General features: G+C 42.5%; 1 protein-coding gene across 2 annotated transcripts; it reads left to right on the top strand.

Moving 5' to 3' along the window:
• Window positions 1-13: 13 nt before the first annotated feature.
• On the top strand, window positions 14-22,699 carry NAA50 (N-alpha-acetyltransferase 50, NatE catalytic subunit). Of its 2 annotated transcripts, none has more exons than XM_052794357.1 (5): window positions 14-231; window positions 14,510-14,643; window positions 15,116-15,235; window positions 16,190-16,256; window positions 18,761-22,699. In XM_052794357.1, exons 1-5 carry the CDS (start codon window positions 224-226, stop codon window positions 18,939-18,941), a joined length of 510 nt encoding a protein of 169 aa, XP_052650317.1. In that variant the 5' UTR covers window positions 14-223; the 3' UTR covers window positions 18,942-22,699. The 2 variants fall into 2 exon arrangements, with proteins under 2 accessions (XP_052650317.1, XP_052650316.1); XM_052794356.1 differs by having other exon boundaries at window positions 15-231; window positions 14,507-14,643.
• The last annotated feature ends 3,593 nt before the right edge of the window (window positions 22,700-26,292 follow it).

Genomic DNA, 26,292 nt, shown 5'->3' with positions numbered 1-26,292 from the left:
AAGGTGACGGTGGGCGGCGCGTCGGGCAGGCAGGCGGACGGACGGAGGGACGGACGGGCGGACGGACGGAGGCCCATGTGGAGCGGGCGCGGGAGGAGCGGGAGCAGGAGGCTGAGCCGTCCGCGCTGCCCGGGCCGAGGAGAGGGGAAGGCCGTGAGCCGTAGCGCCGGACCCTGTACGCAGTCAGCGCGGACGCCGGTACCGGCCAGGCCGCGGCCGCATTATGAAGGGGTGAGTGCGGGCCCGGCGTGCTCTGTAGAAACTCGGGCCCGGTCCGGTCGTTGACAGGACGGGGCGGAGGGGGGGGGGTCCCGTTTCGGTTGTTAGCGTTTTTGGTAGTGCGGGTGAGCGGCCCAGGCGGGGCGGGCGGCGCCGCGTTCTCGGCGGGAGGGCGGAGGGGGCCGAGCGGTGCCGTCGCCTCAGGGCCGGGGCGGGGGGGGGGGGGGGGTGTCGGCGCGGCTCTCCCGCCTTTTGGGAGAGGGGCCGCCGTCCCCACCGGGAGGGGGGGGGGGGTGTCAAGGGAGCCCGTTTTAGGGGAGAAAACCCGGCAGTCCCTTCGCTGCGCGGTGGTGGCCTTTCAGCCGAGCGAGAGCTCCCCCACCCCCCCGCTGTAAAATTTATTCCGCTGCCGTAGCGAAAACTCTCTCCGTGCTCAGCCCTGCCGTGCTGAGCCGGTGGAACGCCGCGGTTCTTCGTGCTCCTGAGGGATGTCGGCTTGCGGGCTCTAGGGAGCTGCAAAAGGGAGGGAGAAAGCAGTCGGCTGGGGGGGGGGGGGGGGGGATGCTGGATGCTGGCTGGTTTTTCGTACTTGTCTGGCGACAGCGAAGAAATGCCGTTGGGGCTGTGCGAAAAAGCTGCCGGCCTCGGACGAGTGGTTTTGCAGCACCGTTGTTTGTAACATCCTCTTAGCAATTCTGTTGGTTCAAGTCTTTTTAAGTCTTTATCTACGCGGAGGCTGTACGACATGGATGGATGAAGACGCACCGTGTTTTGTGTCTCGATTTCTGTAGCACGCTGCTTTGGGCCTGGTGTCGCTTCTCGGCGGCTCTTGAAAACCTACAGATTTTGGACGTGGTCGGCTGAAAGACTCGGTTTCCTGCTCAGTGGAGGCAGCGAGGTGCGGTGTTTGAGCACGAGACGGGAGGCCTTTAGAGTCACGGTTCTGCTCTGGTGTTGGGTGACCTGCCTGACCTTGCACAGGTCACTTTGGGACAGGTTTTTCAATGTTGGTTAAATCACCTGATGTTTATTAATTTCAGCATCACCCGTGCTCCACAAAACGTGATTCTTCCACTCCCTGCCTCAGTTTCTTCATACGCACAAGGGAAGTTTTCCACGGCTGTTTCACAAAGGAGTATTAAACCAGTCCCCTGGAAACTGGTGTTATGCAATGCTGGGTATTATTATTCCAGTTTGGCAGCTTAAGGCAGGGTGAATGGAAGCTGAAGCACTTAAGCTTTTACTAAGAAATGGTAAGGGGTTTAGCTTATTAGCAATTGGGGTGAGGTCACATGACAAGGCTGCTTGATAACATAGTCAGTTGTTTCTTATAGCGTGGAAGCAGCCTCAAATGTCGTGAGGGGCTGGCAGGTATCTGTAGAAAGAGGTTCAGTGATGATGGCAAATAAACTGACTCTCAGCTGACATTAAATAGGTGTGTTTGGGATATCGGGCAATCCTTTATTCACCTGCACCACCCTACATGAAACAGGGCACTGCGCCTCTTAGTCATCTTATAATGAGGGTGACAGAGTTTGCAAGAAGGGAGACAGCGCTGATCAGCCAAGATGAAGTGGCAGTTGACGTGATCATTGTTCAACAGTACTCCTGATGAAACCGGGTTTCTTTTTATCCTCCGTTGACCACTCTGCTGTTTTCTCTAGCTTAGCCCTGCTTTGGCCGTATGTCAGTTGTGAGTTGAGTGGCAGAGTTACTGGGGCCTGGATGCATGAGGTGGAAAGCAGCCTGGACATGTCAGGCCAGAGCAGTGGAGGTCTCCTGGCAGGCCGCAGCCTGAGCTGTCCACCGTGCTATGGCGCTTCCCAAGGGGCTGAGCCCTGGCTTTGTGCTGCTCAGGAGTTCTCATTTCAGGGAGCTTTTTTACCTTTTGTAACTTTTTTTTTTTTAATAAAAAGCTATGGAGAAAAAAAAACCCACATACCCCTCTAATGCTTCCAGAGCACCAAACTTTATTTCTGTTACTTTACTTTCACTTACAGGCAGCTTCATCACTGATTTGACTTCAGAACTGATCCATTTGGGTTCTGTGCTTGTGTATTTCTGCTTTTCTGGTTCTCCTTCGTCTCTTCAAAGAGCAGCGTATTCCTGTCTTGTCAGAACACTGTTAGCACCATGGAGCGAGTTCTTGTGCAGAATAAAATCTTCATATTGAATCCAGGTGTTCTCTAAAAATTCAGACTGAGGCAAATAGGCTGATAGAACTCAAATTGAAAAATAACCCAATTTAAATACAATGAGAGAATCAAAGGACTAGACGAAGATTTCAAAAGGAATATATTAAATTACATAGGAGTGCTCTGGAACAAAACCAAATTGTTTGTCAAGCTACAAAGATCGGAGGAGATCCCTAAAAACCAAGTACTGTTGGAAGATAGGTCCAAAAATAGATCTAAAGCTTCAACTCCCAACATAGAGAAACTAATGTGGTGTTTGAAGGGACCTGATCTGTCTTCAGTATTGAATCCAAAATTGTGGATCAGTTCTTTTGAACAAACCGACTCTATCTGAGTACTTTTTCTGGGAGTGTATGCGTTGCGTAGTAACCCACACCACAAAGTGCAGAGATAATTTTGGGAGCACTAAGACCCATAACATCAGCTGTAATTATGAACAGTCTACTTTGGCAGAGAAAGAATTAAAAAAGAACCTAGCAAGTTCACTGGCATTTTGAAATTTCAGATCTAAAAGAGATTGTGTAGTCAAGGTGTGTTGCTTGCAGCCCTCTTTCTTAGCTCTCTGAATTCAAAATAGCACATAGCAGTGTGTTAATAATGCATAGGGGGTTGTTGTGTCTCTGTCATCAGGGCGTTTGAGATCAGGTGATGACTTTTACAGAGGACCTCTGGTTTCAGATATAGCAAAAGATTTTTTTGCTTTCTCAGCAGCTTAAAAATTTGTGGGTTTTCTCTTGCTTGATGAGTTAAATACCAGCTTCTGAACTGGTAATTGCTATTACCTCCCACCTGCTTTTGTGATACTTGGCTTTATGTTCACTCTGTCCTCGTCTGCTGAATGATTTTAATAGTTTAGAGACTCGTTGTGTTTCCCTTTTTTTCTTAAGTGTGAACTGAAAAACTGAGGTAGTTCACTGTTCTGTTAGTGATCTTCATGATTCTCTAGAGATTCATTTCTTTTTTCATTTATTGTATTCCTAAATGTTGTTATTGTTAGTTCTGGAATTTCAAAATCTATTTTAGAACTGGATTTGCACGAGGAAAAATACCAGTGGGAGGGACTCGGGTTCTACTGTGTGTAGTAATTTGCCTGTTTTTGTAGAGCAGTTGTAAATAATACTCCCTGTGCTTCCCTTGTTTTGCAGTGTTGATTCACTTGTTGCTCAGTAGTTTTGTATTTTCGTTACAGTTGTTTTAAGAAAAGTGGTTTTAAGGAAAGAAGACAGAAAATCTTGCATTGATTCTTGAGCATTTGCTGGTCGCAGTCTGTGGCCTTTTGATGTCTTACAGTAAGGGTGCTTTTCTGACCCATTTCAGTTCAGATGAAGCCTGTGAGAATAAGTCCCTGCTGCCCTTACCTAAAAACCACATTACACAAGGGGTGTGATGCAGGACACGCATGCTCCGTCATATGCTTGTACCTGCTATGTGAGTGGGAATACCAGATGTATAGAGCATGTATCGCATGTTGCAAGCAGGGCCTGGTGCCTGTGATCCTGTGCATATGTGTTATTTTGTCACATTGACCAAACCCCTCTCCAGTTTTGATGGGAAACACCTGTGGGATTGTCATGTGGCAGCACGCATTGAGCCACATGATGAAAAACTGATTGAAAGAGGGAGCAGAGTGCTGTGTGTTCTACTGCTGTCTTAGAAAGTAATGTGCACTACTTAAGTGTAAGAAACTTACAGGAGACTGCCTCTAAGCTTTTACATGTTTGCAGTTAGGTCTTACGCTTCGTAGTTTCTAAGGGTCCTTGTACATGCTACACAACAGGTAGCTGCTGCCACAGAGGACTTCATAACCCGGAGGCTTTGCAGGCTAGTGCTATTCTAGCTGCCTTTGCAGAAGAGATATCACAGCTGGGGAATACTGAGCATAACAGAAAAATAACGATAGTGTTTTCAAAGTACGGTAAGCTGTTATGGGTAAGCTCTGAGATAACTGCTTGTTTTGCCCGGATTCACAAAGTAAACCCTTCAAGGTCCTGAAGCTGTGCGTGTTTCTCATGAGAACAGGGAAGGTTTTTTCCTCTCCTTTTCTGAGTTAGTATTATAGGGTTCGTGCAGAGCTGCTGGTTTGTTTCCATTTGCAAGGCACAGTGCTAAGCTTAACGTATATGGGAGGAAGTTCCAAGTTTATGAGAAAACTGCTGAATTGTCATATGCACTGGAGGTGGGACAAAAAAAGGTAATTGAGCTTGAAAATCACTGTTTGGTTTTAGGATTTTTCTGAACCTAGAAATGTCAAAGCTATACTCTCTGCGTTTAATTTCATGGACGGTAAATTTAGACCTTGCCTATATGCATGCTTACAAATGGCTTAATATCTTCTAAATTAGTTTATAAAAACTCAACACGGTTTATTATAGGTACTTTAGCCTGATTTATAGCTCTTACCACTTTGAGTTTAATTCCATAACCAGATTAAGACATTCCACGAAGTCGGAAGGATTGGGAGGATAGGAAGGTAGCATAGGGATTGTAGCCATTTTATTGAAGCACTTTAGAACCCAGTCTTGTCTTTTGAGTGGTGTGTGACCACTCGGTTCTTTTTACATGTATGTGTGGCTTGTTACTCTATAGATTGGCTTGCTAGGTTGGGACATTTCTTCTGTGAAAGTAGTAGTACCTTTAGTAATCACCAAATGCCACAGACTCTGCTGCCATCTCCTGAGGACAAGAGAAATGATGCAGCCTCTTTTGCCACATTAATCTTTTCTAAAATGGGGAATAATGGGTGATGGTTGAGCCAGAAAAATAACTTTTATCCAAGTGCAAATGATTCAGAGCTTGAAGAGCCTTCCCATTTGGCAAGCATTAGAAGTGTTCGGACCAATAATCTGAGAAGGCGCTAGATATTTTTACCCGGAGGAGGAAAGGACAGGAGAAGTCGGATGTTCATATTTGTTTGGGAATTGATAAGAGAGAAGTGCAGTACCTCCTTGCATCCCTTCGGCTCTGAGACAGGCAATGTTAGGATCACTTTCTGCTCCCTGCTGAAAGAGGGGAAGGGAAGAAGTTACCTATGTGGGAGTTTTAGAGCAGCAAAAGTTTGTCGGGAGGGAGATTTGAGGTGCAGAAGTGGGGGGGGGAGAGAAGCTGTCTGTGCATAGAAGAGTTGCTGGTTATTTGGAGACTCTTGGACTTGAAGACCTGAGAGCGGAGAAGCACGGCATTGAAATGGGGTAACTGTATTTGTGTCAAAGCATATTGAATTAATTCGTTATGGGGAGGAAATGAAATGAGGCTTTATAAAAAATAGAGCCAAAAACATTTCCACAACACTGTCACTAGGTGACTAAGATGAAGATATTTGGATTTTCCTGGGGGCAGAGTAATTTTTTTAAAATGGGTTGAAAATACCATGCTGCATGGTAAGATCTTGATGCATGAAGTACTTCCTGAGCTCGCTTGGCCTTCTTCCTCCCTCTCCCCATTCTTTTCCAGGCTCCATGTGATTTTTGGCCCTTAGCAGACTAGAATCTCGATCCCTGAAAAAAATTCCTATTTCCACCATCTGAACATTGTATTTATCCTCTCTTGAGAGTATGGGGTGAGACCCAGGGTAGCAGTTGGAGGCTTGTGAAAGTTTTCTCTACATGGCACTTGGAATTTCTTGTCAGTAAAGATCACAAATTAGGTTGAAAATTGCAATTAAAGGAGATTTGTTTGTTTTTAGCTCTTCTAGCACAAATTTTCATTTGAGAAAATTCATTCTTACTGAAAATTGGGGAAATGGGGGTGGAAAAACCTTTTTGTGCTTGATAAGTTAGGTGCTTGCAATCATTGTTGCCTTAGAAGTATTTGAAGGTAAGTGCATAAACCTGATAGCATGTTCTGTTAATTTTTCACAGTATGTTATTTATATAATACATGATTTCAACACCTCAAAAGAAAAAAAAAAAACAAACAAACAACCCTGGGACTGAAAGCCAAAGTATAGGCAGGAGACCCATAATGACCTGCCATTTTTTCTTTACTAATCTGATGGACACAGGCATTTGTAAGGAAAGGTGTTTCAGTGACCTATAGAAATAGTTTGCCTGAAGCAGAGAAATACCTTTCTCCTGATATGTCAATTCTATAGTTTGTTACCTAATTTAAGTATGAGAAGTGCCCCTGAGCTATATAGATTTATGTAAATAAGGCACTTTGTGAACCCAGCATCACTTCTGTTTTGAATTCGAAGGTAAGCCTCTGTTCTTACCTAAGCATCACCAGGTACTTCATGAGCACTAATTAGCGAAGGTTTGTGGTCTCCTGGGAGGCAAGTAAGGGTTGTAATTGTTATATCGAGGGACACTGAGGGTATGGAAAGGGGCAGTAATTTATAAGGTGTCTCAGGGTATCGGTAATAGAGACACAAAACTAATTTTGAGCTGAGTTGTTTCAAACTAGTGAAGTACTTCTGCTTTGCAGTCATGGTTCAAAATCTGAATGTTCTTCTGAGCTTGCTTGACTAATAAGGAAAAGTGGTTAGACCAGCAATGGAGAGTTAGGATTTCTGGCAGCTCTTTATCTGCTCTATGATCGCAGGCAAGTCGTTTCCTCTTTCACCTGACTTTGATGCATGTGGGATAGAGAGATATAATATCTAAGCCTTTACCTCGTGAGATGCTCTGTAGCAGCAAAGTGTTACGGGCTGCTAAGTGATGTATGTATGGCTGCTTTTCTGTCCTAGACAACTACATTTATTCCTGATATTTTAAGTTTAAAAATTCTGTCAGCTGGGCACAGTGATTCCTGCTCTCTGTATCCAGCTGCAGATTGAGATAGCTTCTGATTTTCTTGGGAAAGTTTATTTTTATTTGACACTTGTTGAAATTACCTCACTGCCTCCCCCTTGCACTTGCATAATCAGGCAGCTGGGATACTTCATGATTGTACTGCTACTTTAGCTTTAGGGTTGGGTTTGGGGGTTTTGTTTTGGGGGTTTTTTTGAGATCAGAGTTGAGCCTAAATTTGAGTTCTATAGTACAATTCTCAAACAGGTTTCTGCTGGGAAAACTGTGAGGCTATTATGGCATAACTACTAATTGCATGTGAAGACCGGCTAGTCTTTTGTACAGTGGTCAGGTTTTCTAGGTTGAAACGGAGTGAATTATCCAAATATAATGAAGAAACCTTGACTGCAACATGCTGCGTATTTTTTCATTATAAAGGAGAGAGGCAAGGAGGGTCTGAAGTATGTCTTGGGGAATTATGATGCATGCCAGGGAAACCTATTCACACTGAGATCCATTTGAATCGCAAGGCTTGAGTGAAGTCTTCTCAATTCTGACTCTAAAATTGCTTAGCTTTCTTCTGTACATCACTGTGCCCTTCTACAGTCCAGCACACAGCTGGGGGTAACTTCCAGCAGGGTATCAGGTGTCATGCAAATACATGTTTTCAGTAGTAAGTGGGGCTAAAGAAGATCAGGGGGGCTCAGGAGCAAATTGGTAGGACTTTTGGCATGCTAGGCTTGCACTTATCCTTCAGGTTTTCTGACAAGTGAAGCAGAGTACATTTACAGCCCGCAGATCTTCTAGATAATTGAAAACATACCGGTCTGCCCACAAGAACTAGACTAACTTGTGCACCTAGCAAGACAGCTCATCTGTTCTTGAAAAAAAACAAACCAACCCCAAAACCCAAAACACTGGAGAAGCTCTTTAGGCTTTGGAGTTGAATCGAAGCAAAGCCACACCCTTCAGGTCTACAGCTTTCATAGCTCTGGTTTGGTTTTATTTTATGAGTGGATTATCCTGTCTAGACTCCTGCTTTGACTTGGAAGCCAAAATAGAAGCAATAAAGCTAGTTGGCTGCTTAATGGGTGACAAACCTTCTCTGAAGTTCTCTAATTTGTTAGGGCCCTTTTCTCCCCTGTGCTCCCTCTCCTGACTGTTTGATGATACCTCAGTAAGTTTTGCGAGTTGCAGATAGAGCTCCGCTAAATTTAGCGTGCCAGATGCCTTTAATAAGCCTGAGCCCAGCTATCAGTTACGCCGAGATCTGTTTCAGTCAGGCACATCCCTCTGGGGAGAGACTTGCACTATTTAAAGTTGAATGAGCCTGAGATTCTTAGGGCATTAAGAAACTTGGAATTCCCCCTTTTTCTCCCTGATGTTGGTTCTAAACTAGTGTTCAACACTTGCTATTCCCTGGGACTGAATTTGTGTTTCCTCTTGAACTGTAACTCTGGAAATTGGCTTCCTCTTGAGCTATCATTCTGTATAGCAGTTGTCCTTTGGTATATGTCGAGAGGCAAAAGGCAGCCTTAGCATAAGCAAACACTAATGTCTCGTTTAGCCTGTGTTACTTCCACCAGTATAAATTTAAGACATTATAGGAAAAATAGTGTTCAAATCACAGCCCTGAACTAGGCTGCAGATAGAGAGGAATGCAGCTGCAGCAGGACTAATTGGATTGCATTTGGTCCTGCAAAAAGTGTGAGGTTTTTTTTCTAGCAAGTGCCTGAAGGATCTTGGGGCACTGGCATGCAAGAGCAGGAGTGTTAATGCTGATGTTCTGGGCGTGCATCCAGTTTCAGTAACTGCTGCATGTCACCTCACTAAAGTCCCACTTCCATTTGGATTTTGTGGATCACTCTTCGCTTCCGCTCTTACATCACTGGGCAGTGTTGCTGTGTGCTTTTAATGAACAGCAGCCTTACGCACCAGAAACTGGTTCCCTTCACTAGTGAAGTCTCAGTGTGGTTTTTTTTTATCCCCAGTAGCTAAGTCGCTGTATGTTGCAGTTGTAAGAAATGCAAATGTAGTCCCAGGATATGTCAGGAAAGTGCTTCTGGTAGAGACGGGAGAAACTTATTGCCATTGTACAAGGCAATAGTAAGTATTTGGGGTGCTGTAAGCAGTTTGTGTTTAAGGAAAATTAATCTGAAGGAATGGAAGGAAGAGCTAGTACGACAATAGTTGAAATTAAGAGCCAGTCTTAAAGGAGGAGGCCAGGAGCTTGGTTTTAGTTAGAAGAAGGAAAAGTATAAAGAGGTCATGGTAGCTCTCTGAAAAGGCATGTAGGATAGGCTGTATTGGTACCCATCAACTACTGAAGCTAATGAGCAACAAAAGACAGCATGTCGGTAGACTTGAGTACGTTTAGGATGGAAATCGGAAGAAAGCCCAAATATGAGAATAATGGTAGCTTGGGAACAGCCTTGCAATGGAAGATGTGTAAGTGGCTTCAGAGGGCTTGTATGCCATCTAGGAAAGGGTATGGATTTGTAGAACACTGTAGTAATAAGAGGCCTGACATGATGAGCCGAGTCCCTCATTCCTCCGTATTAAAAACAGTTGCTTGGGATGGGGTGGCTGACTTGGCCCAGAAGCTTTGACACCTAAGATGAGTACAGTTGACTGTTGTGTGCTCCATGGAGTGCTATTTGAGATGTTGGATGCTGGTAATAAGTGTGTATCTTCCTAGGAATATTACTGGAATAAACAGATTATTTTATTCTATAAGGAAGGGCATGTCCCTTCTGGGCACTTCAGGCTCTTTATACATCTTTATGTTCTCTCATATGCTAATTTGAGCTCATGATTTAATTTTTTTCTTTGCAGCAGCAGAGGATAGGTATTTCTGGTACAGCCTGTACTGAGCTGGAATGCACAGGACTGGCCTAGTCAGACCTTAGCTGATACAGTAAACTTAGTGTTACTGATTTGGCTGAGAGGTAACTTGAAGAAGCAGGTCTACTTGTAAATAGCTATTAAAAAACAAACAAACAAAACAAAACAAACCCCAAAGCTATTTCTGTTACTCCAGTGAGAAGAAAGGAGTGACCATTTTGTGTCCTTTGTTACAGGTGCCTTGTCTTGCATCTTTTGAGGTTGGGGTGGTTTTAAGTCCTTAGGTTCAAAGCGCATGTTGTTCCGTAAATGATAAGGTGTAGCACAAAAATCATCTTGATGCTGAATGATCCTTGTGCTCCTCTTGCATTGTACTTCCAGTTCAAACTGGGATAGGCTGGCACTTCTGCTCAAGAACCGACCGGTTCTGCCTCTGGCAATTCTTTTCTCTTCTTTACACTGGCAGAAGACTTGTGTGGTGAACCCAGTCAGGGGACTGATGTGGGTTAAAACTAAACTTTCCTTTTTTTGGCTAGGTTAGTTTTAATTGGGGTTGGTTCACCACATTGTTGCTCAAATGTCCGTGCCAGCAAGAGCATGGAAATGAGTGGCTCCGGGACAGCAAGACTGCTGCTTTCGGCAGCAGTGCCAGCTTTCCCCTGTTTTTACTCCAGGCCCTAGTGGCACTTCTGCTGCGCTGTCCTCGGGCAAAGTGATGAACTCTCATGATGTGGGTCTTCCTTTCCGTGTCCTCATTTAGTTTACTTACTAAATGTTTTTGTGTGTAATAGATGTGGTGCTGATTTAATCAGCTAGCGCTATACATTAAAGTAATTTATGGTTTGAGTACATACTATTGAAACAGACTCATTTAGCATATTGATTTATGCTTCCTGCAGTGTTTCTCAAACTTTTTTCGTATCATCCTCCAGGCTAAATTACCGGCCCTGGTGCAACTCTCGAGCAACAAGGAAGCAGCTAGTGATGGAGCACAGGAGGCAGGCAGGAGATGGCAGGAGGCAGCAATGAATGTGGCAAGTGGTGAGAGATAGGAGGTGAGCCCAAGGGCTCCAGGAGATCTGTCAGCAGCACCTTTTAGCCACCTATTATTGGAACTTGTTTCTCTGGCCTGATGCCTGCCTCGGAGGTGATGTCTTGGCTCAGCAGCTATGAGCAGCCTTAGGCTCTGCTTCTGCACTTACTTATTCCCTGTCTGAAACCTTCTTGGTGAAGGTCTGTCTTCTGGCCATGGTCCCTTTCTCAGCCATCTTGTCCTGGCTGCCCCTGACAAAATATCTTTGTCCTGTTGCACTGTCATCAGAAATACTCCATAGTGACTGTCTTCTAATGCCTGATTTTTTGCTTCATTAGTAACTAATTAATTTTCAAATAATATTAGAAAACACACTACCTGATAATAGTCTATGTCAGAGATTTTTTGGTCAGGTATAAAGAGGGACTTGCTCTAGAATGACTTTGCCATCAGCTCATCGTAAGCGTTCATGCTAGTGTTACTGATCTACTGAAGCTTGGATCTACTAATACAAAAAAAGTATCACCAAGGTTAATATACTACTAAATCTTTCGGACAAGAGGTCTAGGCTTTCAAGGGACTGAGTGTGAATGTGAGGTTTTTCTCTTCCCTTACTGACCTCCTACTCTGCAGCTAATCTGGTCTAACTACGCAGTTGAGACCTGCTCCTTTTGGTTTCTACTCCAATGCAGACTGCAGCAAAAGAGGCTGCTGGATCTTCTCTTTACTTCTAGTGTGAGATTACTGAGGTGCTCTACTCCAGCAAAACTCTCTCCCAGACACAAGTACACCCAGGAATCCACATGCCACAGTTTTATTCCTACCCGTTGTGAGGAAAAGGTAGCAGCACTGCTGGCTGGGGTTAGAAAAGGGCACAGCTTGCCTTCTGCATGCGTGAAGAAGCCCTGCCATGCTAGGCTGAACAGCTGTGCTAAGCTGGGCATAAAACAAGTATTACAGTTACCCCACCATCTAACAACTTTGATCATGTGCTTGTTTACAATGGGAATACTTCTGTGGTGTGAGGAGATCATCCTTACTAGCTCAGTACTTACTTTATGTTGGAATATCATTATCAAAGGGGCTTGCACAAGTGGTGATATATGAAGAAAGGAATCTTAATGTTGAGAGCAAAAATAATCTACAGGATGGAAAAGGCTGTGAAACAAAGGGCTGGTGGCGGTAGGAGTCACGGGAAAGAGATACTGCAGACTATTTCAGCACAATGTAGTGGTTTATAGCTAGAAACTTTAGAAATACATCCCACTGCTGTTGCTTGTAGTATGCCTGGATATCTTGACGTGGATGAGATGCAAGAATATGGAGACCGTTGGACGTGGATGAGCTGCAAGAATATGGAGACTGTTGCTTCTTCTGTTGTTCTTGGGATCACTGTTGGCGAACATACTGTCCAGTTCTAGTGAGATGTCTCTTGAGATTGCTATACAATTGGGCAGAGCTTAGGGGCAAACTACAAGGATTTGTTGCTTAGCAATTGCCCTTGCAGAGAGAGAGGAAAAAGATCGACATGTTCATTGTGGTAGGTGGAAGATAGATGAGGAGCTGCCTGGAACAATTTGCAAGAACCCATACTGGCATGAGATGCTTGACACCAGGGGGCCTTTTAATCTCTTTGGTAAATGTGTGACGAAAGGTTAGACTTTGAAGTCAGCAAAATTCAATATGTAAATGTCATCCATTAATTCTAAGTAGTAATGGAACATATTAATCTGATGAAAAATTACAAAATCATCAATAGTCTATTAGTTAATGCTAGATGGTTCTCTAAAAGGTAGGCCCTACTTAAAAATTGTTTAGCTTCTGTAGGGCTCACTAGGGAGATTGTCTGATCTGTGTCATACCAGAGAGTGGGCAATGGTGATCGTTGATATCTTTGCAGAACTGAAGACTATTGTTTGCTGTAAAAGAAAAGGAGAAAGTGGGTGTGAGGGCGAGTTATGCTTATTGAAGTAAACATTAAAGGCTCTGTTCCTCTAGCTTTTTCTGATAGTTTTGCAGGCTGCAGTTCAATGCCTAGAAATCATTGTATATTTATCACCCATCATTGGTAGCGACAAATAAAACTGGTATGATATCTGGAGTACTAATCATTTAAGGGGTTTTGATGTATAATCAAGGTCAGTTAATAAAGCAGAGACAGATTATACTCTGCATTGTTTGGTACAGTTCTTGAAGAAAAAAGTTGGTGGTCGTTATCTGTTCTTTGTTTTACTTTATTATGTAAGTTCATCTGGGCTGTTGTGTCCTAGACATCAACCTATTTGAAAAAACAAGCTACTAAGGCACAAGAGGCATTGGGGGTGGCATTACTAGAATGAACTTGAAGGCCTGGCATACGAGGATCTTAGAAAGCTGCCTTTTTGAAAACAGAATTTGACTTTTTTTTAAAAAAGGCAAGCGATGTCTTTACCAGTGTTTGGGCAGAAAACAATCTGGTTGCCTGTACGTATTTGGTAAAACAAGGCTGAGATGAACCTAGAATTGTGTGTGTTTCTAACTTGACATGCGTTGGCTGTGTACCTGCCTATGTATTCTGGTGACCATTTGGGAGAAGATTTTGGTTATCTTGGTTTTTTGTTTTCCATTCTTGTAGTCCTCCTTAAACCTGTCTACCTGCACCCAAGAAATTGGCTTGGACAATATGAACAACTAGTATCTTGGGGTTTTTTGGTTTTGTTGGGGTTTGGGTTTTTTTAATCTGTTTCTTTGTATGTAGTGTTTCTGTCAGGAAGTTAGTCTTGGAAAAGGGAGAAGCTTGGTCTGTTTTTTCTCAGTATAATTCAGTGCTGGTATTTTAAGGTTGTGATTCTGCTCTCAGTCAGCAGGAAGATTGACTTCAGTGATGATTATAATCAATGTGGATATCACCTTCAGAGTGGCATGCTTGCATATCAGCAGGCTTAATATGAGTTTGCTGCGCACTGTATTGTTGCTTTTTAGACACAGACGTCTAGTAATGACTTAGTCTTGGTCTAAGCATAAGCTTTATATTGATAGATGGTAAAATTAAGGCTGTCTTTGAAGCATGGATAAGGACTTCATTTTCTTGGTCTCTATTCTAGCCTCCTGACGCTCCCATCTTTTCTTTGTTGTTAGTTTTGGGGTTCCCCCCCTGCCCCCTGTGATCTTGATGATCAGTAAGGAAATTAATGGGTTAAAGTTAAAGCTAATACTTCTACAGAGATTCATGTTCTCCTGTCTCCCACCCAATAGTGCTATGGTACATCAGTGTTAAGTGTGACCTGAGAAACTTCTGACTGTATAGCACTGACTGAAATTAGGTTTGGGAGTTAAGTCTTCTGTTGGTAGCTGATTTAATTGTATGGGTTGGACATGGCAGTTCAAATATGTATTGAACTTATTATTAGGTGGGACAGTTCTCTAAGCATAAATAAAATAATTAATTTTTGGTGTCCTTAGAAATTTTGCAGTGTGTCAGATGTTAAGCATTTTTTGATTTGTTCCAGTAGCCGGATCGAGCTGGGAGATGTGACGCCACACAACATTAAGCAGTTGAAGAGGCTAAACCAGGTCATTTTTCCTGTCAGCTACAACGACAAGTTCTACAAGGATGTACTGGAGGTTGGCGAACTAGCCAAATTAGGTACAAATGTTCTTGCCAGTAATTGTGGGCTATGGTGGCAGAAGTCCTCATCATTGCTATCCATAATGGTTTTGAATAGCAGATCCTTCTATTTTGTTGTTTTACATAACGAAAAATAACTGTTTGGGAACCTCAAAAAGCCACAGTCGCAACCTCAGAGGGTTTGTGTTCTAAATAGATTAAATTTTACTGGGAATGGGCCTGTTTTCTGTTACAGCAGAAAACTTGAGATATGTGTGCTGCCAGCTTACCTCCTGATGTCATTGCCAGTTGGTTTGAACTGTAATAAGCCACCCACTGTGTCAGAGCACCATTGGTAACTTCACTCCAAGAGTTTAGCCACAATGTATATTTTATCTGGATGGGAGAATTAGCAAGAGGGAAGGAAGGAAGATATAGGGCATAAATGAAGGAGTTTATATGTACAGTTTGAGACTTAAGACTGATAACACTTTGTTTCCCTCCCTGGCAGCCTATTTCAATGATATTGCAGTGGGAGCAGTGTGCTGTAGGGTGGATCACTCCCAGAACCAGAAGAGACTGTACATCATGACACTCGGATGCCTGGCACCCTACCGAAGGCTAGGAATAGGTAAGGAGGTTCTTCTTTTGTATCTGAGTCATCAAAGAAAGCAGATTGCTGTGCAGCCTTCTAAATGCTCTTTCAGATTTTTAACCAAGATAGTGCACTTTTAGGCCACTGATTTCTTTGGAACAGACTTTGGGGAAAGAGTATGATTTATGATGTGCTCTTTTTTTCCTGCCTTTCAGAAATGGACTTTTTGTAGAACTTTCTAATTCAGGATTTCAGATTATTTTAATCTTAATCACATTATCATGCTGTGATGTAAATACTCTGCTTCTATAGATATGAAAATTGATGCACAGAGATAAGAAATAATTTGTTAGAGGTATGCAGCCAGTATGCAAGTCATTACAAGTAGAACACAACACTCCTTCATTGGGTTATCTCTTCACTCTTCTAAGTGTAGGGGTTTTTTCTATTTATTTTTTCTTTATCACTACTGATTATTGCTGCTTAAGGGTAGTACCTGCTTTCTGTCTATACTGCAATTAGTTCTTTTCTCCATGTTGCAAATCCATAGGCCAGATTAATCAAGACCTGGTAGTGACCTGTTTGCTTTGACAAACTGGGATGAAAAGATAACTTTATTTTAAATTATTTCACCAAGTCTTTATTAGAAAAACTTAGCAATGCTCTCACTGCTTCAACAATTGTTTTGACCGTATTTTGAGGTGAGTTTGAGCCCTTGAAGCTAGTATTTAAATAAGCTGCTTTAGACGTATGATTCTGGGCTGTCGGGTCTCTTTTCTCCAAAGAAACAAGGAATTAAATTTTGCAAGCAGTCAGAAAGATAGTGAAATACTTATACACCATGTTTTATTTGCCTTTCCTAGTTCTCACAAGCTCTCTCACTTTAGCCTACCTACAGTTAACCTGCCTCTCCTCAAGAAAGCTGTTAGCTAAGTACAGACTCGATTGTGCACTTCTGGTTTTCTTAAGTATCTCTTTACCTTTTGGCAGGAACTAAAATGTTGAATCATGTCTTAAACATCTGTGAAAAAGATGGCACTTTTGACAACATCTATCTGTAAGTAAATGAGTTGCACTCGTGCATTTTTGGAGTGATGATAGAGACATATATGGAAGCAGAGGGAGGGAGATCCAGGAGCATTCTTAGTATGTGTTTCAGTGGGGTCATGGGGACACCTTGTAAGTACCAGCAAGAAAGCTAGGGGTCATATTCTGGACTGCTTGTGTGATGCTGAGAAAACCAAAAGCTTGCTTGCTTTAGAAGGGCTTCTGCAAATTTGCCGAGTTTGAAAGTAGTTTAGTTACAAAGTGATGTTGTATAGCAGAATTACACTGTATGACTAAAAAAAAAAAAAATTGGAAAGAATTTTTTTTGCCATACGGTGTTGTCCTCAGAATAGAAGATACTGCAAGTCTTGCATGCAGTTTTGATGCATTTGCTGTCTGTCTTTTATGACAGTACTATATGGGTTAGAACATCAGATCAGAGGTGCTTGCGGGCACTCTAGGTTCACATTCATTAGCAAGGTCCAACTGCTTATTCCCATTCTTGCACTGTGCCAGGTCAGCTGTTTGTGCAGCAACACAGTAAACTAGGTCAATGACCTGACCCAGCTGGGGAAGCTGTTTTCAGTTTTGTTTCTGGGTGTTGTTTTTTATTTTAGTGTGTTTGGGGGGGTGGGGAGTTGTCTTGTTGGGTTTTTTTTAAATCAACTGCATGTCTGCATAAGCACTTGGCATGTTGCAGACACGAGAACAAGCACTGGGGTAGAGGACAGGGCTGCTTTAAAGAGCACCACCATCCTAATAGATCCCCATGGAAACAGAGCCTGAAATCCATAGATGCCAAAGCTTTGCTTCCCCTTCACTGCTGGCTGCACACTTCTGCTTTTTCCTGTGCATTGGTGTCTGTGTGATTACCAAGTGAGCTGATGCAGTTTTTGGCCAGATTGCTTCTCTCAGACACCTTCTTCCTTGTCCATCACTGCTGGCTTATACCAGTACAAGCATGGTGCACTGGTAGAGGTAGTCCCACAGCAGGTATGGTTTGGATGGACTTGCACTGCCACAGAACTGTACCCTAAACTCTTGCCGGGACTGTTGAAGATGCTTAGTGAGGAGTGTTTCATACACTGGTATCACTAGATGGAGTGACTTTCTCCTCTAGTGTAGTCCACCTCTGCCAAGGAGGTGCAACGTCTTCCAAGTCCTCTACTGTTGTAGCTTTCTGCCATCTCTGTAAGAGGAATAGGTGTTTTAGAGAGGAGTCTGAGTAAAGCTGCTTTTGGCTTGTATTCCTGCTCTCCTACTGCAGAAGAAGTGGTAATGAACTCTCTGATACCTGCTAGGTGGCACAGGCTTTCCTTTTTGATTTTGCATGTTACTGTGCGCACAGTGAAGGAACTGTTTGCTGCTTTTAATGCAAAAACCAAATCCTTCATAATCCTTCTTTCCATTCCATTTCCAATCCCAGGATTCTGGGATGACAATAAATAGCCCCCAAAGGTGGGCATAACAAAGTTCTTTTAGTGGCCCATTGATTTTATTACTATGTCTGTTGGTTGTGCATCTTCTATCTGAATGTATTGTGCAGCTTAGCACCCAATTTGATATCAGGGCCTAAATTTGTCATTATTATGAAGTTCCCTTTCAGCTATTTGGTGCTTATTGGGCTTAACACTAAGATCTTTTGTTTTGTTCTGTTGTTGCTTCCAGAGTTGCTTTGGTTCTATGGTTATGCAGCATGTTGTCATGACAAAGTGATTCATGAGCTTGTGCAGTGTCCACTGAATTTGGGGAGTGTTTAATGAATGCCTTTTGCTGAGCCAAACATCTTTTCTGTTCTTTTCTTTTTTTTTTTTTTATGGAACTTATGCAAATAAATGTCCTAGTTGCTTAGGATGAAGAACTGATGGCTGTTTGTTTTGGAGGCCTTGAAACTCTTGGAATATGATAGCGGGATCCATAAAACTCTGGGGGAGATAGATAAAAGGGGAAAGGACTTTGTAAGTCCGTAGGGCTTCTTTGTGCTGCCATTGCTTTTTGTGAGGAGAGAGGGGTAGTTAGCAGTGAGCAAGGAGTTAAAATCGTATCAAACACCATTGCCAGTTTTGTGTTGCAGCATGTAGGGATAATCACTCCAACAACTGTTTTGGTCATCTGAGAAGTGTCACTACAGGAAGTTAAAATTGGCTCTGCAGTGGAACTTTGTTATATATTTCCACAAAATATCTGTTGCTTCCAGATTAAGAAAAATTGAAATTACTGAGCTAGTAATGCTTCAGAGCATCTCTGGTATTGTGTTCCTTAAAAGAGCTTTACTGAGGAGAAATATTTGCCACATCTCAGAATGATTGCCACAGGCCATCCAGGAGCTGTGTGTTAGCTCAGGATTGATTTGGTAGGACCAAAATTTCCAGTCCTGAACTGACATCATCATTCTTGTCTCTATCTAGATAGCTCCTTTTCTTATCTTGTCTTTGACTGTTCTGAGTGTGGAGGCAGAGTACTGTACCACAGAAAGTTCTGATACCTGTCTCTCTATCCTCCTTTCTGTCCCAGGCATGTCCAGATCAGCAATGAGTCCGCAATTGACTTCTACAGAAAGTTTGGCTTTGAGATCATTGAGACGAAGAAAAACTACTACAAGAGGATAGAGCCCGCAGATGCTCATGTGCTGCAGAAAAACCTCAAAGCCCCTTGTCTTGGCCAGAATGCAGATGTGCAAAAGACCGACAACTGAACAAAACCCCAACGAACACTTTCTTGCACTTGCTTGTCGCCAAATAAGGAAAGAGAGGCCTCTTGATTTTTTCTTTTTCTTTTTTTTTTACTCCATCCCTTCATCCTCTTAATTGTTTTTTTTTTTCTTGACCTCTCTCCAACAAAATGTAATGCTTCTTCCAAGGATTGTCCAATCATGTTTGGGGTTGGTTTTTTTTTTTTTGAGCTCTCCTTTCTGGGGTTTTTTTTGTTTGTTTTGGGTTTTTGTTTTTGGGTTTTTTTGGGGTGGGAAAAGGTGTGCAGATCTTTTAAGTTTGAGGTGTGGAGGGCTTGAGCAGGTTATCCTGATAACAAGTTTCCTTCAGAATTATCTCTTTCAGTAAGCAGAATGTAAATCCAATGGGGGGGGGGAAAGGAAAAGCAATATCTTGTCCTTTGACTCCTACATTATTGTGTTTTTTATAACCTACAGGGTACTTTACTCCCCCCCCAACCTTTGAATGTTACTTCAGTACTTCCCACTCTTCCTCTTAATTCCCCCACCTCAAAAAAAGTATGTTTAGTTCTTCCCAATATTTTTGAGTATTGCTTTTTCCTCCATCTGTTGCTGAGAAGGGCAGGCTACTTTACCATACCTTTTCACTCTGCCTGGGCTGATCTTTTTGAATGCTTTTTTTAAATACTCCTCACCCAAGCTGGTGCTACACTTCTTAACTGACTGAGAGGAGGGCTTAGAGTGGTCTTTGGTTTTTTCTTTTTTTCATTTACCCAACTCCCAGCAGACTTCTGCCAGAGTAAGAGCTAGATCTGTTGTTGGCAAGAGTAACCTTGTAAAAATATGAATCCTGAGGCAAGACCCTTGCTTTAAAAATGGGTGAATTGCTGTAGGGCTCACTGAGAGTTAGTTTTAGCTGTGTTGTTGGGATGGGAAAAGTAACTGTGACCACCTTACCAGCTTTGATCGCATAAGGCAAGCACCCATCTCCAGATAAATTTGTTACAGCTCCTAAATCTGCGGTGACACATCTGAGATGAGGCAAGGGTTGAGGAAACCAGGCAGCAAGGCTGAGAAGGTAAACATGAATCTGACCCTAATCACATAGCTTTGCAGGGGTCTCCTGGATTTGCTTGGGATTGGCTTGGCTTGCTGTGTTTATGTGCTCCTTTGGGAAGAGATGGTGAAGAACTGCACAGTTTGCTCCTTTGAAGATTTTCCCCTTTCCCCATTCAGTCGTAATAATGCAGTTCCCCTCTTGTGAGAGGGTGTTCATGGAGCACCGGAGAAAAGTGGCATATATTAGAGCATTTTATGGGTTTGGAAAATAGGCTGACTGGCTTCTTCCTAGTACTGTAACCTCAAAGCTACAGTAAACTCTACTAAGCTCTGCTTTGCATCCTTTCATGCTTCGTTTGCGTGAATATCAGTGCTTCTTTCTATGCACTGTTGCCAGCGATTTTATGTATGCCAATACAAATACCAACTTGAGCTTGGACTCTTCTCCAAGCACCTGGGAAAGTGCACTGAGCTGAGACAACACCAACCTGCCCCATCCCCCCAAGTAGATATTGAACTGCATTCCTTTCCTGTTTGTTTTTTAAAGTTTAAATCCGCATCTTGAATTCATCCGCTTTGAAAGCCTCCAACCTATAGTGCGCATTGCAGCATACATCTGGTTAGTAGGTGCTGTCCGGTCACTCGAGGGTGACTTGGGAACCAAGGATTTCAAGATGGGAGTTGTGGTGAGGCAAGGGATGGCACCCCTCATTGCACATTATGTGGTCTTTGATACCCGAGGGGGGATTATACAAGCTGCTCCAGAATTACTCCTCCTTTCCCAGAGGTGCATAGTGTTTGTTGGAGTGCATCTTGACAGACCTATGCTGGAAAACGGCTACTTTATTTGCTGGGTTTGCACTAATTGAGTCTTGGGGATGGGCAGATCGCTAACAACAAAAGCCCCTCTGCACGGCCTGAGCACCTGTGTTTGCAACACTCGGTGGCAGACTCTGGCTAGAAAGATGCAAACAGTTTCCTTGGCCAGAGGCAGCCTAGTTTTGACAAAAGCTTATTTTTAGTACTGCTAGGACCTGCTTGCACTGGTTATGTTGGCAGTTCCAGCATCTTTCTAGAAGGGGATGTATTGAAGCACAATTAGCTTGTCATATGCCAACATAGTTTCCCTGGCCATCTGTAGACCAAACCAAGAGAAGTATGCGGAGAGAGAGCGAGAGATAGTATTGTATTTGAGGATGTTTGTGCAGCACAGCTGTAACTCAGACCATAGCTGCCTCTGGTGCCAAGCAAAGTGCTCTTCATTCTTCTAGAACTAAGTGGTAAGTGTTTGGGTTGGGTAGATGGGTGTGGGGATATGAACTCTTAGGATTTGCTGTTGTCGTAGGCTTCCACAAATCGGTGTGTTTCACAGACAGTTTTCCTTCAGGTTTAAAAGTACGAGTCTGATGTCTGAACTTACTTGGATTAACCTTTGTTTCTGTCTCTTTTTGCTTTGGGCTGCCATCATTCTATGAATGTATCCCTGAAAACAATTTGTAAAGCTCCTATTCCACAGCAAACCTGCCTCATTGTAACTTCTGCTAAAATGTTTTGTAGGAGGTGGAAGAGAGAGTAACCACAAATCTAAGATTCCTTTTCCCAGGCTATTAATCCTGGAAAACGGTTGTTGAATCTTGAATACAAGGTTTAATCTAAATCTCGTAAAAAGCTGTGTTCCCTGTACATGGATAAGGGCATGTGAAGGTCAGTAGTTCTGGATGACAAACAGTTGTATTTTATTAGTACATCAGCTGTGTTGAGTGTGGGGGGAGAATGCTGTATCTTAGTGCTGTTATCCAGAGACACTGAAATTGTGTGAAGTATGGGCTTATGGCAGTAACTTCACTTACTTTGGCTGTTGCTGCAGCAGGATCTCCTTTTAGCTTGAAAATAACAGCTTATGAACAACTAAATTTTATAAAAGTTGGGAGTTTCAGTGGGGAAAAAAAAACAAACAAAACACCGGCACTTCCTGTTCTGGATAAAGATCTAGCAAGAAAAATGTATGCAACTAACAGCCTTAGAATGTAAATTGTGTATATACAAGTTATTCCTGAATCTCTGCAACTGGTTTCGTGATACATCGGTTGAAATATGAAGATATCTACAAAAATACTCCTACTGGAGGAAACCATGGTACAGGGGAAAAAGAATCATCCAGGAGAGATTTCCCTCATTTTTGGGAGGGGGAAGGGAGAGATTTTATTTTGTGTATAAGAAACTGGCTGAGTTTACATGATGCAGCTAATGGTTAAACCTGCCAACTAAATATGACATACTGTTATGATTGAAACAAACTTATGTGTTATTTCGTTAAATCTTGATGGTGCCCTGTGTCTAGTAAAAATTTGATCCCCCAAATTGTTTTATTCTCCCCCATCTTGTAATCCAGGGTCAGCTGCTATGCACAAAGTCTGTGTTTTGTAAAGTGTTTGCTGACTTGGATGTTTCTTTTGAATCTGCAACTGCTTCCTGATTAATTTGGCTAAGACCACCCCTGGTCTCTTGAGTTAAGATTTAGGCAAAGGTATGCTGTATGCAGTTTACAGATGCATTCTCAATGTTACAAGTTAAGTTGCAGGGGGAGCAAATTCTTTACAATAAGATGGTCCATTTTTAATCTTTATCATTGCCCTTGTTGTACATCAGGAGCATGTTTTTGTTTTTCTCAAACTCTTTAGAAATACCGTTCAGAATAAACGTGCACTATTTGAGTTATGTCATTTACAACTTGTCATGTGCATTTTTTTGCAGTCCAGCTGTTTCCCTCTGAAATCAGCTATTAAATATTCCTCCGATGTTTCATAAACTGTGTAACTTGGAAGATTTCTAACATGAACTGTGAGTTCAGCTGCTGTGATGAATGCCATGAGTATCTGACAACTAAGGAGAGTGGGGTCTGTTTGTTTGTCTTCCCTGAAGTTATGAGCCTTTTCTCAGAAATACACGGTCTTGTGGGGTGGTGGGGAGGAGAGGAAGAGGAACTGTCCTGGAATATTTTTGCATCGACTAGTGAGCAGTCTTGAAACAAACCGACCAGCCATCAAGAACTCTGTGTTTTGGGCTTTGTAGGTTCAATATTTTAAAGTATTTGAATTAATTGCTAGCTATTGCAAGTCTTGACAACAATCTTTGAAAAACTATGGTCTGTACCTGTAAAAGTAACTGGTGTTCAGATGCAGCAAGTACTCTTCCATGCTGACTTTTCTCAGAAAGGTATTTAAGTAAAACTCACATCTCTTCTTAACTATTCCAGTCCCTTCTGTTAAAGCCATTTTTTGTCTGTAGTTTCCTTCTGCTCCTCTCCTGCTTTGAAGTGCCATTTATGAGGTGATAAAAGTTGCACTGCGGTACATTTTCTGGGGAAGAAGAAATGTTACCCTAAATATCCCCTATTCTGTTCATATAAATATTATATCTGCTTATTTAAGTTCCTCTAGAAACTGCTTTATCAGTAGATGGAGTTGCTGCAGTCATTAGGATAGCATGCAAAAGCAAAGCTCAGGCTCTGAAACTTGACTGTGGTCTTGAGCTGCTGCTACCAGCTGTCTCCCCTGACCTCTGCTGGAGGGCCTGGAAGGCACAGCTGGAGATGAACTGCTACCAGGAGTGCAACCTTCATCACTCTGCCCTCACCAGCAGCTGCAGAAGCTGGAAAACTTTTGCTGTACTTAAACTGCTGCAGCTGTTCTCCAAACCACTCAGCTTTTATTGAGCTCTCATGGGTTTTTTTCCTTCCCCGTGCTCATCCCAGTCACCTCTCTAATGGCCTGTACAGTTTTAGACAATTCAGTTACTACTCCCTTACAGGGAAACTAGCAGATAACCCCTGATCGTTCATGTTGCCCTTTCCCAAAGCTTTGCTGGTTCTACTAACTAGTATCTTAAGACAGGCAGTTCCGTTCCCCTCACTGTATTCAAAACTTGGTTATTTGTGGGGTGCTTATGGTGTGTTATCTTTTAGTTAAAACAGTTTGCTTTTTTGTTGTTGTTACCGAGATGATTATTTAAAGAACAGTTAAAATGCCACTATCTAATAAGTGAGTAGTTAAGTCATTCACTCCACATGAAAAACTGGCATCGTTGTTTTTTCCCCAGTGTGTACATCACCCTATTTACCTGTGCTGGCTATAATTTGCTGTTACAGTGCTCAGTCACTCAGCATTAGAAGGGTCACGTGTTATTCCTCATTCTTATTATCTTGACTAACCTCCAGCAAATTTTTGCCTCACTACTTTCTTTTTTAAAATACTGTTGAGCAGTAGAGACCCCAGCATGAATCTTCGACTCCCCTGTTGACCTCCCACTAGTGTGAAAACTGATCTTTCCTTCCATGCCCTGTGATGTCTGTCTTTTAATCAGCTCTCTGTCCCTGTGAGGATACTGTCCTCTGATGCTCTAGTAGCCTAGATGACTTAAGAGCTGTTGGACAGGGATCGTTTATTTGAAGTTCTTTTGAATATCTACCAAACCAATCTCTGTGAGCTGAGTGTTGTAATCTGTTCCTGGCAATACTTTTTCCCCTGGAGGGGTTCTCCAAATCTATTCAACCCATCTAGTCCAGTTGCTTTGTATGGGACATGAGATTGTTGCTCACTGTTGCTTATGTGCTTTTCTCTTGGCCATAAAGAGGCATCAGTCAAACCAGATGATGGAAAGGTCACCTTTTCCGTATCTTTTTATCCTGCCTTCTTTCCATTCCCCCCAGTGCTTTAGTACTGCAAAAGCACTCAGTTTTACTACTGTTTTGCCTAAAGGCTTTGTGGTAACACCATCTCAAGCTGTCCAGGCTGTGAGGTGAGTTGCCAGCTTTCTCTTCCACTCACTTGCATGTATATGGCCCACAGTCCAAGAAACTCCTGTACCTGGGGAGAGATGCACTGACCTCTCTTCTGATGGCCTTTCTGTTGGCTGGTATATCACATCATACAGACTTAGGCCATTACTGTTCACTAAATGATTGAATCCAAACCTGCACGACAGCTGAGTATTATGCCTTCATTCAAAAAAATGCACTCAAGTTGTTCTTGGTTAAGACTATTCAAAATAAAGCTGCAGAAACTCTTTCTTTTCACCTGTCACACTAACAGCAAATCATCTCATCTACTCAGTCTAAAGCTTTTCTAAATATTGGTGCAAAACCTGTTTGGGGTTTTTTGGTTTTGTTTTTGGGGTTTTTTTTTGAAGCTATCTCATCATATAATTACTGGTTTATATTCACTACCAGAAACAGGCTACTGATATTCAACAATTTCCTATTATATATGATTTCACCAGTGTATTTTTGCCTCCTGCTAGGTTTTTGCTACTGTATTTCCAATATCTAAAACTGTATGAGCAGCTTGAAGATTCACAAGCTCAAACACTCCATGACACAACAGGGTTGCAGAATGTAAACTTGGTTTTGCTGCTTTGGACAGGGGGTGCCTCTTTAGTGAAAATCTTCACTGAAAAAGCACACTACCCTCTAAAAGGCGGGGGGGGGGGGGGAAGTAACTCAGTTTATATTGGAATAAATTGACAGAGCACAGGTATTTCAGATTTCATTTGTCTTCCCGTTTGGTTGTGTTGGTCAGAACTAAAAAAACACAAAAACTGAAAAAGTGTGCTTACATTTATACTTTATCCTGTGAAGTTGCTATTTACAGTAACTTTAGAAATTTTTCTGCAAAAACAGCTAGGGCCTTAAATTTCTTCACAGCTGGCAAATGGGTCTTCCACTTAACACCAGCTGCAAGATTATTTTGCAAGCAGCAGCTATTCAAAATGAAATGGTATTTTTTTTTTTCTTTACATCTAATTGCCACTATGACTCATTTCAGCAGCAGCAAAGTTCTTGGATGCTGCTTCAGAAACTTGTCCCTGCTCTGTATTATATAATATTTTAGGAGGATATATGGACACAAGATGCTTTCTGGGGAAAAAGGCATCTGCATTTTCCATAAAGCCTAAACATCACAGCTCTACCTTTTTAGGTTGTCTCAGAAAGAAGAGGCTTTGCAACTCCACTATTGCCTACAGATGAGCGGAGAGATGTACTGGTAAGATACAGTTTGTACTGGTAAGATACATTTGAAAAGAGTTCCAGAAAATAACTTGCAGAACATCTGTGGAAGGAAACGGTTGAGGCTGGAAATAGGACGCTACCTTATTATGACTAGGAATTGAATTAGAGAGGTGTCAGCAGGAAGTACGAGCTGAGGTAGCGGGGAGTTGTTAATGATTCGGACTCGCCAGTTTAGCGGAAGAAAGAACACTTTTCTTAACCTCTGATTTAATTCACGAGGAAGATGGACGAAGGGTTTCTAAAATCCCA

The sequence above is a fragment of the Harpia harpyja genome, chromosome 8, assembly GCF_026419915.1.
Source record: "Harpia harpyja isolate bHarHar1 chromosome 8, bHarHar1 primary haplotype, whole genome shotgun sequence".
NCBI lineage: Eukaryota > Metazoa > Chordata > Aves > Accipitriformes > Accipitridae > Harpia > Harpia harpyja.
Note: the sequence above shows the minus strand (reverse complement) of the source record. Positions and strands in the feature narration are given on the sequence as shown.